Raw genomic sequence first — 16,456 nt, forward strand, 5'->3', positions numbered from 1 at the left:
CTGCAGTGCTGGGTGTGCGGGGCAGGGGGTGGCTCTGTCTTTTGCTTGCTTGATCCTGGAGGTTCCTCGGGGGCTTCTAGTGCTTTCCTTGCTATCTGCTCTCCTGGGGTGCTCAGATGTTGATGGCACTCCTGCAACAGTTCCGACTCCTCCGTATGGGAGTTTCCCACAGGCTGAGAGAACTTGGAGAGCTACGGTTTTCCCATGGAGGGTCCCCCTTCCCCCCTCTCTGGGAGCCTGGCGGACCCGAGTCATCGATCTGATGGCGGGGGGAGAATTTCTCCTTACCTCTCCCCTCTTCCTCTGGGGGCTCCAGCATGTCCACTCTCAGCCGTGCGGCTGCATGGGTCTCTTCGATGTCCTTTTGTGCTGTGTGAGAGTCCTTTGTTGATATGTGAATGTCCTTTTTGTTGTATTTTATGGGGGAGAGTTTACGGGAATACTCATTCTGCCCTGATGCTGATGTCACTCTGCCTCTTTGCATTCTTTTGATGGTTTCGGGTCTGCAGTTGTGGCCTAAGTGTTGTAATAGAACAGGGTTCACTGGTGGACATGGTTGGGCCCATCTGGGATTCTTTGGCCAGAGAAGTCAACTGCTGGTTTTATTTTGATGTTTGACATTATATACTGGACAATATCTTTAACAGACAGTATGCTGCCAGTGATATAAAACTTCTTAATCACGTTCCCTTTACAAAGGAAGAAAAGTATTAGAAAGTGGTGGATGTTTTAATGCTTGATCTTCGACAAATGAGAAATTGACAAGTCAGTTATTTAAATGCTCAACCATCTGGCATTCTACACGTATCTTCATTGACATGAAATCATGGACTTATACAAAGATATAGTAAAATTTAAGCAAAAGTAGCAAAATATAAGAAAATAGCATGCTGTATAAATATCTTTTATTCTAGTTACCTATATTATCAAAAGCAGTAAGTTTATCTGAAATGTTGATTTAACTTTACTCAGTTATCTAGATTTAGAAAGAAGTAATTCAGATAGTATTTTTTTCTGACCCAGTCAGAGCCATGGGGCACTGAAGACCTGTCTCAGAGTAGGCATAGTTTTCCTTTCACATGGAATCAAAGCCACTAACCATCCAGCAACACATGTTGAGTGTGGTTTCAGCACTTTGATACAGGCTCCTGCTCCTTGCGGCTTTTTTGGAGCCTCAGAAACTTACTCTGTCATTATAGACTTTAGCTGCCTTTGAAAGATATGAATTGTAACTGATCTTAGATTTCATTTGTCATTTGGTTGAATATTTTAAATTGTCCTCTGTTTCAGGGATATCCATTTTATATACCACCTGACCTCAAGGATGTGGTCTGTGTGAGATTATTATATAATCACAGAGTACTACTTAAATTTAGTGAATTTGAAGAATTTGGTTCCAAATATCACCAAGTTGAGTTCATTCATCTCAGAAAGTGAAGAAAGATTTATCGTTGATTTGTAAATCAGAAGAAACCTAGCTTTCATTATCTAATTTATCCTTTCAAAATAAACATTTATTGAATACTTTTAATAAATAATTCAATAAATTATTGAAAACTAAGCGCTAACACTGTCCTTCCTTGTCATCTGTGGACCCCAGGCCGATCCTGGCTCACTGTCCTTCTCTCTAGTACTCCTGTCACTACCCACACGGATGGTCTTCTCGGTACTCTGGCTTCTCGGTTTTCTATCCTTCTTTTCTCTATCTTGCTTGATCTTTTCTCTCTCTTCTTTTCTTTTCTCTCTCTTCTTCATCCTTCCTCAGCTTATCACTTGTACAGTCACACCCCAGACTTGGTCATTGTCAGTAACTGCAGTGCCTCCATAACCTCAGTTTAAAGTATCCTGAACTCTGTCCTCGACCTTGAACCTCTCCAGCTCACTGCTTCTGGTACTTCCACTCCAACAATCCTTTGACCTTATTGATTCTTAAAATCCATGAATTCCACCACCCTGTCGCTGTCTCTCACTCCCCTGGTGACCTTTCTTCCCTTTATACCCAGTTTAAATTCCATGTCATCATTTGCTTGGTAAAATCCATCTCTGTTTAAATCCTAAAACCTGAGCTGAATGTTGCTGGAGTGAAACATGACATCTTGCCAACCGATCTCATTTTAAGTTCGAGGCTAGTGGTCTGCACTGCCCACTCACGCTGCCTGCTGTGATGCTGCCTGTCCCTGGTCCATGTGCTCTTCCGTTTTCCCGGGTGACTATTTCATCCTTTCCTTTCTCTCCTCGGCGCTGCCTCCCCCATCCTCACTTTTAGCTAATAATCTAGCTTCATATTTTACTAAGAAGATAGATGCAACTAGGAGAGAATTTGACAAGCTCTCATCACCACCTCTGTCCGTGTCCAGCGTCAGTGCCCGTGCACGTTCCTCCTGCACTCTGCAGGAATGCCAGGGTTCCTGTTGAACTTTCCGTACTAGACCCTGTCCTTGTCTGTCACCTTCTCAAAGACATGGTTCCAGTTGTTCTTCCCTCTCCATTTCAGTAAGTTTTTTCAAAATCATCGTTTTCCCGTTCTCCCTTAATCATTCCTATCAGCCTGCAAATATACTGTTATTTCTTCCATCTTGAAAAATCCCTTTATTGATCCTATATTCCTCTTTAACTAGTTGTTGCTCCTTTTCTCTTCTTTCCTTTACAGCAACGATTATTTCTTCAAATAATTGTTATTATTCATTGTCTCCAATTTCTCTTCGCCCATTCCCTCTGGAATTAGGCTTCTGTTTTCTCCTTCCTCCTCCTTTGCAGACACTCTTATGTGAAGGTCGGCAGTTATAACATTCCCAGCCCTCATCTCACTTTCAATTGGTGGCATACGGCAAAGTTGGTCACCCTCTCCTCTTAGAAACGCTTTCTTCACTTGGCTTCTAGGCCAGCACGTTCTCCTCATTTTCCTCCAAACTCGGGCTTTTTTTCTTCTGAACTTTGCTGATCGTTTTTCTTGTCTTTTTAACATTGGCTCTCTTCTCTCTCTGTGTACCCATTTAAATTTACTTGGTGATCTCATCCAGCCCCATGTTTTTTAATGCCATATTTATACTGAAGACTTGTAACTCATATATCCTGTTAGTAGTAGTTAATAGCTTTACCTTAAGGTCTGAAGGCATCTCAAACTTAACATTTCCATAACTGAACTCCTGATATCTCATCCCAATGTGCTTCTTCATAGGTTTCCCTTTCATAGTTAATGGCAACTCTCCTGCAGGATGCTTGGGCCAAAAGCCTTTGAATCATCCTTTTCGTGTCTCTGACTCATACTGCATATCCATTTCATCAGCAGATCCTTTTGACTCTGTCTTTACACTATACTGAGAGTCTTATACCTTTTCTGCTATTATGTGTCATCATCTCTTACTGGGATTATTGCAGTATCCTGTAATCAGTCTTGCTGTGTCCATCCGTGCCTATTTCCAGGCTATTCACCAAATACCAGCCAGAGGGATCTTGCTGAAATGCAATTCAGAGAATGGCATGACTTTGCTCGATGGCTTCCTGTGTCGCTCACCTACCTAGTGACTCACTTGTTCTCACAGTAAAAGGCTGCTTACAGTGACCTGCAAGGCCCTGTCTGATCTGTGCCACCTCCCCATCCCATCCTCTTACCTCTTCAACTTCATCTCCTACCACTATTTCTCGTACTCCAGACCAGGCACTCTGGACTTCTTGCCTTTCCTCTGATGTGGTAAATGTGCTCTTACCTCAGGACCTTTGCACTTGTTGATCCCTCTGCCTAGAACATTTATTCCCTTGGATATATGCACAGTACACTTTCTTACTTCTTTCAACTCTTCCCTTAAATGTCACCTCTTAGTGGGGCCTTCCCATCTTCCTATTTAAAATCATGTAGTCTCAACTCCTCCCCCTAGTCACCTACTCTCTGCTTTACTGTTCTCCATAGCACTTGTCATCATCTAACACACTATATATTTTACTTATTTATTTTGCTTTTATTGTCTGTTTTCCCTGACTAGAATGTAGGTTCCGTGAGGATAGGAGTTTTTTTCTATTTTGTTTGCTGTATCCTCGGCGTCGAGAAGAGTGTCTATACAATATTAGATACTTTATAAATGTTGGTTGGATAAATGTATGAGTTATTTTAGTCTTTTCAGTATCACGATTCTTCTGTTTTCAGTATCACGATTCTTCTGTTACAGATAAGAAATTGAGCCTTAGGGAGTTTAGTAGTTTGTGGAGATGGCACTTAAACCCAGGTCTGTCTTGGCTCGTACTGCAATCACCCTATGTGTTAATTCACCCATTGGGATCCTGTGCGTGTGGACTCGATGTCAGGTGAGGGGGTCATCAGTGTTGTGCATTCTGCCTGTGCGCTTACCCTCAGTCATTACCTGTTGGGGAGAAAATAGAAACAGATTTTAACATTATTTCATGTTGAAGCAGTTTCTGTTAGATCACAGAAACTTGTTGGAGAGAGTTGTGAAACTCCTCCTCAAACCGAGCATTTTTGGAGTAGGAGTTCTGAGAAACTCAACTTTTTTTGCCTTCTAGCAGCAAAAAAGTTTACGTTGACTGAGATAAATATCTGAATCTCGGGAACTTGAAATAGCAAGGAATGAACAAGAACACTGCTTATCTTATCTGGTGAAGGTGGCTCAGGTGTTCCAGGGATGTGGATTCCACAGGTGGCAGCTGGAATCTGTGCTCACTTTCTACCAATGAATTTTTCTGAGCTCAATGGAATCATAGATTTCCAGAAATTATGAAGTTACTGGAAGCCAAAAAGGGAACTGATGAGGGATAGAGGTCACAATTTCGGAAGATAATCACAGATTGAGATGAGTATGAATCATGCCTTAAATTTTTGCAGCTGCTTTTAGAGTGCAAACTACAGGATATGTCTAGTCGGCATTTCCCAGCACCTGCCCTATTTGTGGTTCACATTGAAAAGAAGGAGCTGAAAGTGAATTCTACGCACCAAGAAGAACTGGTATTCCTGGATTGTGGAATGAAATATGAGTCCCAGATCTGTCCCCAGACTTTTGGTCACCTGGCCAGATGGTGGCCATTGCTTGTGTCCATCCAGCTGCCTGAAATTAGAATTTTTCATGAAATGCTGATATTGGCTGAGAGGTGGTGAAATTTCAAATGAGAATTGAGTTATACGCTAATAACACTATGCCTTGTGGTTTCAATGGGAAGCCTAAGGTGTTTGTTGAGCTCCTTTGTTTTGAAGGGTCTCAAACTCCAGATTCTGTCTCCTCTTTAGTGGGTAGAGCCTGAAATCTCTGCTCAGCTGTTTGAGCTTCCAGTTGTTATCTGCTGGGCTCCTGCAGTCTTCTGCAGGCACAGGGCTCAGCTGAGGATTTGAACAGACTTTATGCACAGATCTTGGGGTGCCCTCATGTAGTACCCTTCTTTTAGGGACTTAGTCCATCAATTTCAGCCACTGGCAACCCCAGACTCCATTCTGACACCTCAAGCCAATAAGACCGAGTGTCCGTCTGAATTCTAGTTGTCCCATGTCACAGAGACTGGGAAGTCCCTGCAGGGGACAAGCCTTGTAAATGTCATGCTCATCTATTATGCTTCCTTTCTTTCAAGGGTAAAGTCCCCTTTGATTCAGGCCTGCTTTTTGGCTCTCCAATGCCTTTAAGTGGTTGTTAACCTTTTGTGCAGTTTATAGTCATTAGATGTGGGAGGGTTAGTCTAAAAAAAGCTACTCTGCCATTGTTGAAACTGTAACCTCAGTAAGTTGTGGTACATAGTTTTTTCATTATCATTCATTTCAAAATACTTTCTAATTTCCATTATTTCTTCTTTGAGCCATGGGTTACTTAGATATATATATATTTTCTCTAACGTGAGGGTTTTCTAATTATCTTTTGTTGTTGACTTCTAGTGTAATTCTACCATGGTCAGACAATAGACTCTGTATGACTTTAATCCTTGGAAATTTGTTGAGATTGGATTTCTAGCCCCTTCTATGCTCAGGTAATGTTGGTGTTCTCTGTTTACTTGAAGAGGACTTGTATTCCTAGCTGTCGGAGGCAGTGTCCTGTGAATGTCAGTGAGGTCAGGTTTGTTTATCACGTTCAAATCGTCTATAGTTTTTACCTTTTTATTTTAGTAGGCTTTTTTTATCAGTTAGTGAGATTGCTAGATTGAAGTCCCCCACTATATTAGGAATTTATCCATTTCTTCTTTTAATTGTGTTAATTCCAATTTATTTGGAGCCCATGTTGTTACATGCGTCTAAATTTACAGTAATGTCCTCTTTGTGAATTCAACCCTTTAACAGTATGAATTTTCCCTCTTTATCATGCCTTTGCCCTTAGAGTCTACTTTGTCTCTTGTTAATGTAGTGACATCAACTTTCTTTGGTTACGTTTTTCATTGCATATTTTTTCTTTCTTTTTTACTTACAACTTTTCTGTTATCATTAGTTTGAGTGTTTTCTTTTAAGTAGTTGGGTTTGGCTTTTTTAAAATTATCCCAATGTGGCAATCTGTCTTTTAATTGGAACATTAAGATTAATTATAATTAATATAACTACTGTGTTCACATTTAAAGCAGCCATCATACCAGTTATTTTCCATTTCCTTCACCTGTTTTATGCTTCCTTTTTGCTCCATCTCACCAATATTAACTCATTGCATTTTCAGCTGTATTGTGCATTGTTACTCTCACTTGTCATATTAAGATGACTTTGTTTTGTTTTCTTTTTTAGGAAAAGATAGAGTTTTTAACACTCCATTGTGTGAACAAGGAATTGTTGGATTTGGAATTGGAATTGCAGTCACTGGTGCCACCGCCATTGCAGAAATTCAGTTTGCAGATTATATTTTCCCTGCTTTTGATCAGGTGAGAAGATAGCATTTTACTATAGTTGAACATCTGAAATATTGAAGTCTTACCCCCACTCTCTCACCCCGTATCTTAGGAACTTTTGTAACCTTTGAGCTCGTGCATTACAAGTTATTTTGTTATGGGCCTATATTTAAAATTAAAGATCTAATAAAATGGTTTAAGAAAATGGATGGGAATAAAGGACTCATTGTGACATGACCCTTCTCTCTTTCCCCCCTCAGATTGTTAATGAAGCTGCCAAGTACCGCTATCGCTCTGGGGATCTTTTTAATTGTGGAAGCCTCACCATCCGGTCCCCTTGGGGCTGCGTTGGCCATGGGGCTCTCTACCATTCTCAGAGTCCGGAAGCTTTTTTTGCCCACTGCCCAGGAATCAAGGTATCCTCATCTATGTGCTTTATTTGGTCTCCATTTGATGTTTCCATCTCAGTTCATTCTATTAATCTTAACTAATATGTTTATCTAGAGGAAAGCAAGCAAGATTTTTGGAATTTATGTGAACTTAATTATTTTTAAAAAAAGAGCTTAGTATTTCTTTTAGATCAGCTATCCAGTGCCCAGGTCTATAGACCATTCTCCTTGAAGCAGCACTAGCTTGATTCTGCCATTAATTTCACAGACTTCAAAGAACGAGACTGAGAATAAAGTTGTTTTATCTTCCCTGTCTTTTCAAAGCTCTGTTTCTTTCTAATGTGTCTTTCTCACTTAACTGATTCTGGGGTAATTTTAATAAATCTTCTGGTTAGTCCATATTTACCTCAACGTCAGAGGGATCGGACTTCTGCTTTTAGTCTATTTCTTACTTTTTAAATAGACTAAGAGAAGACTTTATTACCTAGGTGTGTTTTCTAGTCCAGGGTAAGGTAACACTTGCTCAAACAATTAATTTTGAAGCATCTCTCTTTTATAGCCTTCCACAGTAATTTTAGGTCTTCCACAATAGCTTAAGTCTTTTGATTAAAAAAAATATTTTGTGTATTTTGTTTTAATTTTTTACGTTATCTTTATTTCTATTTACTGAAGAGCTTTCCCGGGATTCATTATAGAAACTCATAGATAAGTCCCCCCAGGGCTGTTTTTGATAACGTGAATTGTTTGTGAATGTGTGTCTATGTTTTATTTGTTTTTTCCACCATATCAAAGTCATAAATTTTTCTTAGCCGAGTGGGGGTTGCATAGTTTTCCGTGTAAGCTGGAAGTGGTAGGTTGGGATAGAAGCCACGTTTGCGGCAACAGTTATTTTTGTGCTTGAGCTGAACGTTGGTTCACATTTAATGTTTATGATATTACCCAGTATTTTTAAGAGCAGATCTGTTCTCTCAATCCCCTACCTTCTCTCCCCTCCTCCTTTCTCTTTCTCATTTTCTCATTATCCCAAAAGAGATAATACGTATAGTACAAAAGTCTAAAAATAAATATATGAAGAAAGCAGATGAAGAGAAACTAAAATAGGATCATAAGATAAAGACATTGTGTGTTATGGTAAGCAATGTATTTAGCAGTCTATTTACAGAAAATGAAATAGTGAAATTTGTGCTGCTATGTTAGTTTTTAAATAAAAATCCTTCAATAAAATGGTATAAAAATGGCTTTGAAAGCCAGATGTTTGCTTCAAGGAATCTTATTTGAGTCTTTGTGATAAATTCAGGTTTATTTTTATGATAACTCTTCCTATGTAACACTTGTCTTTATGCAGTGATTTAACAGTCATTAAAAACTAGACACAAGTTTGTGATTTGAGGCAAAATGGTGGAGAAGCTAAGAGCTTGGGCTCTGGCGTCAGTCAGGACTGGGTGAGAATATCTGGTCTAGGAAGTGATGTGACCGTGGGCAAGTTCTTTGATCTCTCTTTGAGCCTTAGTCTCTATTTCTAAATTGGGGAAAATAACAAGAGCTTCCTGTTGTGAACAGTAGATGAATTAATCCAGAGACTGCTTGGCCCTGAACACATGTGCTCCCTGCCCTGATTGTCAGCATCTTCCTCATCATAGCCTCATGCTCAGGAGGTCCTGGAGCCCTTTCCTCAATGCAGGTTTGCAGTAACCATGCTCTCCTTGAGCTTTGCAGTAACTGGATGTTACAGTGCCTGGATTGTCAAGTTCAGTGGGTTATTTTTCCACTTAGGAAATGAAGACCATATTTTTCATGGGAAAGTTGGAGATTTTGGTACATTAAAATTGGAGATGAGAGTGGCACGCCCTTTGAAAGTAGCAACAGATAGTGGGCATCTGATAAATATCTGTTGAACAAATGGAATTTTTTTGGGACAATATGTGAATTTTATAATAAATACTAATTTAAAAATACAATATTTGTATAGCTAATTAGTAACAATTGGTTATTTAAATATCAACCCTTATGAGTGAGTTTACTAGTTACATTTTCACTGAAATTGTGTTTAAAAAAATCTGTTTTTATAGGTGGTTGTACCCAGAAGCCCTTTCCAGGCCAAAGGACTTCTTTTGTCATGCATAGAGGATAAAAATCCTTGTATATTTTTTGAACCTAAAATACTTTACCGGGCAGCAGGTAAAGATTTCCTTTATTTTATATTTGTGAATATGTTTATACCTTTTATTTTACACAGCTCAAAAAATTATAACTTATTTTCATAAGCTTAATTTATATTTCCCTTGTAGAAAAAATTTTCTGATTTCTTCTATATTTAGTTTGTCCTCAACTGTATATTTCATGCTAACTGTAGGGAAAATCCATCTAGCCATTTTATATTTTGATTGTGGAAGCAAAGAAGCAATGGAAAGTGGTAATAAGAACATAGGGACTATGTTTAGCTACATAGTAGATGCTCATTAAGTGTAGGGTGAATGAGCTCATTGTACTAAATAATATCAAATGCCCTTTTAGCTAAAGTGTCCTTATAGGCCTTCGTCTAAATTAGGATACTTTTGATAGTGAAGGGGGCACTATTAATGCTGTGGCATCAGGTCTACACGGGGATGACTGCCTAAGGCAAACTGAGGTGTTTAGTTACCCTCCCTCTAGCTCAAAATTATAATTTTCTAACCACTCTTCTATGACTGCTTCTTTATCAGCTATAATGGAAATTTTAAACATCAAACTATTTATTCTGTCTAAAGTATATTTTATTTTGAATTTAAGAAACATTGCTTTGGAAAATCATTCTTTTCCTTGAATAGATAACCTTAAAAACGTATTTTGTTTTATTGTGATGTGATTTACATACTATAAGATGCACAGGTATTAAGTGTTCAGTTTGATAGATTTTTTGACAGTCCTAGACATTCGTGTAACTACTGTGCAAAACAAGACATAGAACATTTTTGTCATTCCAGGAAGCTCCTTCCTGCCTCTTCCTTGCCGATCGATTCTCCCCACCCCAAATTTAGCCACTTGCTTGCTATCATCACAGATTAGTTGCACATGTCTTTGGGCATCATAGAAACAAATCATACAGTATGTATTCTCTTGTGTTTGCCTTCTTTTGCTCAACCTGATGTGTTTGAGACTCATTCGTGTTGTTGCTTGTATCTGTAGTTTATTCCTTTTTCACTGCTGAGTAGCATTTCCACTGTATGAATGTATCACAATTTATCTGTTCCCCTGTTAGATAAACAAACGTCTGTCTCTGTCTGTCGTTGTTTTCAGTTTTTGCCTATTTTGTGCAAGGCTGCTAGGGATATTCAAGTACAAGTGTTTTTAAACATATTGTTTCATTTCTTTTGGGTAATAAATGTCCAGGAATGGAATTGCTGTGTCACAGGGTAGATGTAGATTTAACTTGGTAAGACTCCACTGAAGAGTTTTTCAAGTAGTTGTGCCCTTTTACACTCTGGTGGAAACTTATCAGAGTTCCCGTTGCTCTTAAGTTAAACATTTTAAATTGAATCTCTCAGTCTTTTAGGAACTCTATTGTGATCTGTAGTCCATTATGGAATAAAAATAATGTGAGAACTTAGAATCTTGAGGTGAATAGGAAAACAGTGATGGTGTATACTGAGTAGCTATTTGATTTCTAATTACTTTGGATACCCTATGGGTATTATATTTGTAAGGCCAACCAGCTGTTAAAGCTAAACAATTAATGCAGATTTCTTTTTCAGTATTTAATACACGAAGACCGAATAAGAAACGTTTGGAAAAGTAATATTCACCTTGCTGCAAATTTTGAAATTAGGATTGGCAAGGAAATGTTTAATGTTATAGGATTCCAGCGAAGAGAACGAGCTTGAGAAATTTGTTGTAGGCTTCGCCCTGGGAGAGATTATGAAAGACCCTGGTGAGGATCAGGGCTCAGAAGTTTTTCTGAAGGTTCCCCATGATTGATTATGTGCCATTTCAAAGACTCTAACACTCAATCCTTTCTTAACCCCTAATGGCTCAGTAAAGACCAAAAAAACACTAGTTCTTTCACAGCTGGAGAGCTTTTCTGCAGAAAGAAGTAAGCTAGGGGAACCACTCGGATCTTCCTATGAATGTTCTCCAGGTGGTGATCAAAGCTGATCCCTGGGCAGCAGTGTCAGCATCCTGGGAGCTTATTAGAAATGCATTCCTCAGCCTCAACTCCTGACCCCTTGAATTAGGACCTCTGGCAGTGGGGCCCAGCTGTCTGTCTTAGTAGCTCTCCAGGTGATTCTGACTCATACTAAATTGAGAACCAGTGTGTCGATTCTGAAGCAATAATGGATGTTGCCTGTCTCCATTTATCTTATATAATTCTTGGTTCTTATATAGAATTCAGGACGCTTTAAACCCATGGTTTTCTTAGACTTGGCCTCTGGTTCAAATCAGTGTCTTGCAGCTGACCATATTTTGATTTCTGCTTTTTTGGGGAGGTTAAGGTGGGGCTCTGAATGTTCTGACATTGATTCTTCACTTGCTGCCTACCTGCAGCCCACTCTTCTCGAGTTCTGTTAGTCTCTCAGATCTCCTTCATGCTGGTGGGGTCAATTCCACACTTCCAGTTGTTGGGAATGATAAAAAGAATGGAGCATTTTGATTCATTAGTCTGAGGTGCCTTGTGGAAGACGTTTCTGTATTGATAGAATCAAATAGATAAAAGAAGGTGCTTTAGATTCATTTCAAAGACCAGAGTAGCCTGATGATTTCTAAGAGATGGTAATAGGAAGACTTGTGGTATCCATAAGTACTAATTTAATTGACTTTTTTCCTATATTCATCCTTCAATTTCCAGCATACATTTGGGAATAGTTAAAACAGAGCGGATTAAAGATACAAAAGGGATGATTAGGCACATGTGTGTGCTGATGGATTGTAATTAGTCTTTGGGTGGTGAATATGATGTCATGTATGCAGAAATAGAAGTATAATGATGTGCACCTGAAATTTATATAATGTTATAAACCAATGTTACCACACACACAAAAAGATACAAACCTTTACATTAAAAGTTTTTTAAAAGAGTTCGTATTGGGAAAGTTTCATAGAGTGGTAAATATAGATGTATATTATGTTATAAATACTAGGCTGACAATTCTTTGTAAAAATGTGAGTTAATTGGGAGTTGTGTTCATTACATAATAGCTCATTTAGGTTAATTATCCAGTAATTTTAACTAAATGGGACATTCTCAAGTTTAAGTAAGGATATGAAAAGATAACTTTTGAGTAGTGTAAGGCAATGTGTATAAAATCTATGCATTTAAGCCCTTATATTTTATTTATGGAATGATATCTTAAACACATATTATGATATCACACATATATTCATGAATTAGACAGTTTCAAAAAGTTAGATATATTTGGCTAACAATAAAACCCATAATAAGACCTTAAGTAATATGGAAATTTATCTTCTCTCACATCGTCCAGGTTAGCAGTCCAGGGCTGGCGTGGTGGCTCCTCAGTCGTCAAGGTCCCAGGGCCCTCTGTCTGGTTTCTCTGCTGTCTTCAACATGTGACTTGCAGCTCCTGGTCCCAGACGGCTGCCCTGCTCCCAACCTCACATATACATTTCAGCACCAGGAAGGGGGAAGGGGGAAAGGGAAAGGAATTCTCCTTCTCTTTAAAGAATGACCTGGAAGTTGTACCTGTTAAATCTGCCCCCATCCCATTGGTCGGAACTTAATCACAGGGCCACAGCTAGCCACAAAGGAGGCTGAAAAAAGTACTCTTTAGTTTAGCACCCAACTAAAAATTTTATTAGTACATGGTGATGGGAGGTAGATGTTGATAGCTACTAATCTCTGCCATAGTTGCTTGCATGGTTTCCAAAAGAAGTTATAAATTTTAAGTAGGGAAAGAACTGTTAGACATAATATGGTTTGACTCATAGTCCACTTCAGGGAATCTATTTCAGAGATATACTGGCAAAAGTCTAAAAAAATGTTACTGTTCATTGCAGTGCCATTTATAAGAATAAGGACTGGAAACAACCCATTTGTCCATCAGCGGGGGACTTGGGGTTGGTTGAATAAACTAAGCTACATCCATCTGATGGGTCGTACTGCAGCTCTTTAAAGGAACGAGGCAGATCTCTGTATACTGTATTAGTCAGGGTTTGATACAGAGAAGCAAAACACTAGAAGATATAACAAGGAATATATTATAGACATTATACCTATAACATATGCAGTTGTAGCAGCCGCACAGTTTATAAAAGGTTGCTGCTGTATTTGGTGCTGTATCCTAGAGCCCACAGGGCAGACTGTTAGGAAGGGAGGATGGACTTGAAGTAGGGGAGAGGCAGCACAAACTAGAATCTGCTAGGCTGGACTGAAACCCAAAGGACGGTCTAGAGCGTAGGTCCGTCTCTCACCACCCCCAAACGTAAGTGTGAGGAAGAGACTGATAGGAGGCTGGGCTAGGAGGCTGTTTGAACAGCCTAAGAAATGGTGAGGGCTTGATTAGCAATGGGGATGGATTAGAAATTTCTTAGGTTGTATCAAATACTTGGTGTCGAAATGCATTTAAGGAGGGGAAAGGATAAGTGTAGAGTAAGATTTTCTTGTCTGGTAGTAACCTGAATGATGGGAATGATAGATACCCTGAAATAAATGGGGTGTGAGTGTGTTTGTGTTTTAAATGTATACTGAGCTGTCGTGAAAATAAGACTGTGGAGTCCCGAGATAAGTGAAGCTCAGAACCCTGGCATGTGAGTGATCCCCACGTCTCCTGAAGATACTGGCCAGGTCCTCGAGACATTGAGCTTTTGCTTTGATGACTCCATGGGACACTGGGGATAGGGGATAAAGTCCAGGGCCTATTCAGTAGAGAATCTACTGGGACCCCTTACTTACAGCTGAGATGTCACAGACCACACCCACAGTGGGAAGTACAGAGAGGGCAGGAAGGAAGATTTCATGTCTTGATTCTATGCTGGTGGAGAGAAAAGAGAAAGCCTCCTCAGAATTGTTATCACAAGATGGTCCTTACACAGGATTACCATTTAAATATGTGCTAGTAGTGTGGTCTTAAAACTCTTAAGCAGATAGTTTAACGTGGTTCCAGGTTAGTGGCGCCCCGAGAGAGCTGTCAGAAGGCAACAGAATCCTCTGTGGAGTCACTTTAAGCCAGGCCTCAGAATAGTCCCACAGACGAAGTTCCAAAGAAAAGATTGAGTCCCTTTGAGCAGGAACAAGAAAAGGCAGCTACAGACCCATGAAGATTTCAAATATTCGAGCTATCATATAGACAATACAAAAAAGTAGTTTCATATTTAAAAAAAGGAGACACTTGAGAATGCAAGCAGGAGACAAGCAAATTTGAAGAACGGAATGGAATGTCTAGAAAAGAAAAATATAATAAGTGAAAGGAAAAAAATCTCTGATGGTTTAACCAGAAATTATAAACAGATAAAGGGAGAATTAGTAAACTGGAAGATAAGGTTAAAAAAATTAGCAGAATGTAGTCTAGAGAAATAAAGGGAAGGAAAATATCGAAGAAGTGTTGAGTACGAGGGGAGAATGGCAAGGTCTAAATGTATCTAAGGAACAGAGATGAGTGCGTTTCCGAATAATGCTCATTACTAGAATTCTGCTGACAGAAAAGCAATTCCTTGGCATATTTTTTGCCACTCTGCACAATCGGAACTAGATTAATGCGGTAGGAAGTATTTCAGGGAAGCGTCAGCTGTTACCTACTTTTCCTCCAGCAGCATCGTTAAGGTAAGATGTTATTTTCCCAAGTCCGGAATAATACTCTTTACAGAATTCTTGAAATAAAGAATTTAAATGATACTAAGTAAAGAGTTCCTTAGGCAGCTGAAGAATTAGGCATCTAAAAAAGTTACCTTGCTAACTCAAAGGAGAATTTTTCCCTAATGTATGATTTTTATCTGTATCATTTATATCACTGGATCCTGTTCAAGAATGATTCAGTTATAGAGAAAATTATTCAAGGCTTTCGCTCGTAGTTGTAGCACGCGGCTCTCTTATAAGTGAATCTTTTCAGCATCTCTTGGTCCCTTGTTTTCTTTGTCGGACATATTCTTCCCATGGGCACTGCTCTGACCCTGCTCCTGTGTTCTGAAGGGGCTGCTGGTCATCACATCTGACCTCCATGACCTCAGGCGATGGACTTCTGACTTCTTTTCTGGGACTGTATACGTGGAGACAGAGCTACACTTTCAGTGGGAGGTTTGCCTGGGATGACGTGAGCCTGGGGCCGAGTCTCCTGCCACTTAGGAAATGATAGTCTGTAGTAGAAGACCGTGAGGCCAAGCAGATGTGTTCACCGTAGATGGAGGGAGGGAGAGAGACAGAAATCAAAAGTGAAAATCCTCGCCATTTCATTTCTTTATGTTGGTTCCTAAGGTTCCCTGAATTTCTTTTATTCCTTTAATCTTAGTTTGATTAATGAATCTCCCCCAGATCCTTCCATTTAATCTCATGTTAAGTTTAGCATCCTTTGGGTTACAGTTCCCTGTGGACTTTACTAATAAAATAGGTAATCTTGACTAATATAATATGTGATCTTGGTTAGAGAAAAGAGGCTTCTCTTTTAAGGTGAAAATATCCCTAGTTGGATCAGCAAAATAAACTGCAGCCTTTCATAACTTAATGTCAATGCTACTTTTGTCCTCATAGCTGAAGCAAGAACCCCCTCTATTTCTAAATCATAGTACTTCCTTCATAAGGTTATTAAGAGGATGGAGATAATCCATGTGTGTATCTGCCTAGTCTTTATGCACTTTTTGAACACTAATGTGCTAGACCCAGGGCTGTATTGTGTAGACACATGGACTGTTTCATTTAATACTCACAGTGGCCTTATCAGAAATTCTGTCATTATCGCCATTTTATAGATGAGGAACCTGAGGATTAGGGAAGTTAAGCCACTTGCCCAAAGCCTCACAGCCAGGCTTGAAACCCAGAGAGTCTGTCTCTAGAGCCAGTGTTGGGCATATGTGGCGCAGAGAGTTCCGTCTGATCTTCACATAAGCCCCGTGAGGTGGTGTTACCCTGAAACTAGAATTTAGAGAGTTCAAGCAACTCGCTCACAGGAATAAGTGTTGCAGTTAGGTACACCAAGATGTTCTGATCTCTGAGGCTGCCCCACTTCTAACGTTAGCCTGTTTTGCATCGATTTAAACATTATTGAATGGAGGGCATAAATGAAACCATTTGCCCCAGTGTTATGGTTTCATGCCAAGAAATATGCTGTGTTTAAAATTTTTCCCACAGG

At 39.4% G+C, this 16,456-nt stretch overlaps 1 protein-coding gene across 1 annotated transcript in view; it reads left to right on the forward strand.

Moving 5' to 3' along the window:
• Positions 1-16,456, forward strand: part of BCKDHB (branched chain keto acid dehydrogenase E1 subunit beta) — a 218,429-nt gene that overhangs the window by 34,570 nt on the left and 167,403 nt on the right. Inside the window, exons 4-6 of the mRNA XM_004422060.3 lie at positions 6,695-6,828; positions 7,056-7,211; positions 9,254-9,362. Of these exons, the coding sequence (XP_004422117.2) occupies positions 6,695-6,828; positions 7,056-7,211; positions 9,254-9,362 (399 nt within the window). The remainder of the gene's footprint in view (positions 1-6,694; positions 6,829-7,055; positions 7,212-9,253; positions 9,363-16,456) is intronic.

This window comes from Ceratotherium simum, chromosome 19 (assembly GCF_057802395.1).
Source record: "Ceratotherium simum simum isolate JZ-2026a chromosome 19, ASM5780239v1, whole genome shotgun sequence".
NCBI lineage: Eukaryota > Metazoa > Chordata > Mammalia > Perissodactyla > Rhinocerotidae > Ceratotherium > Ceratotherium simum.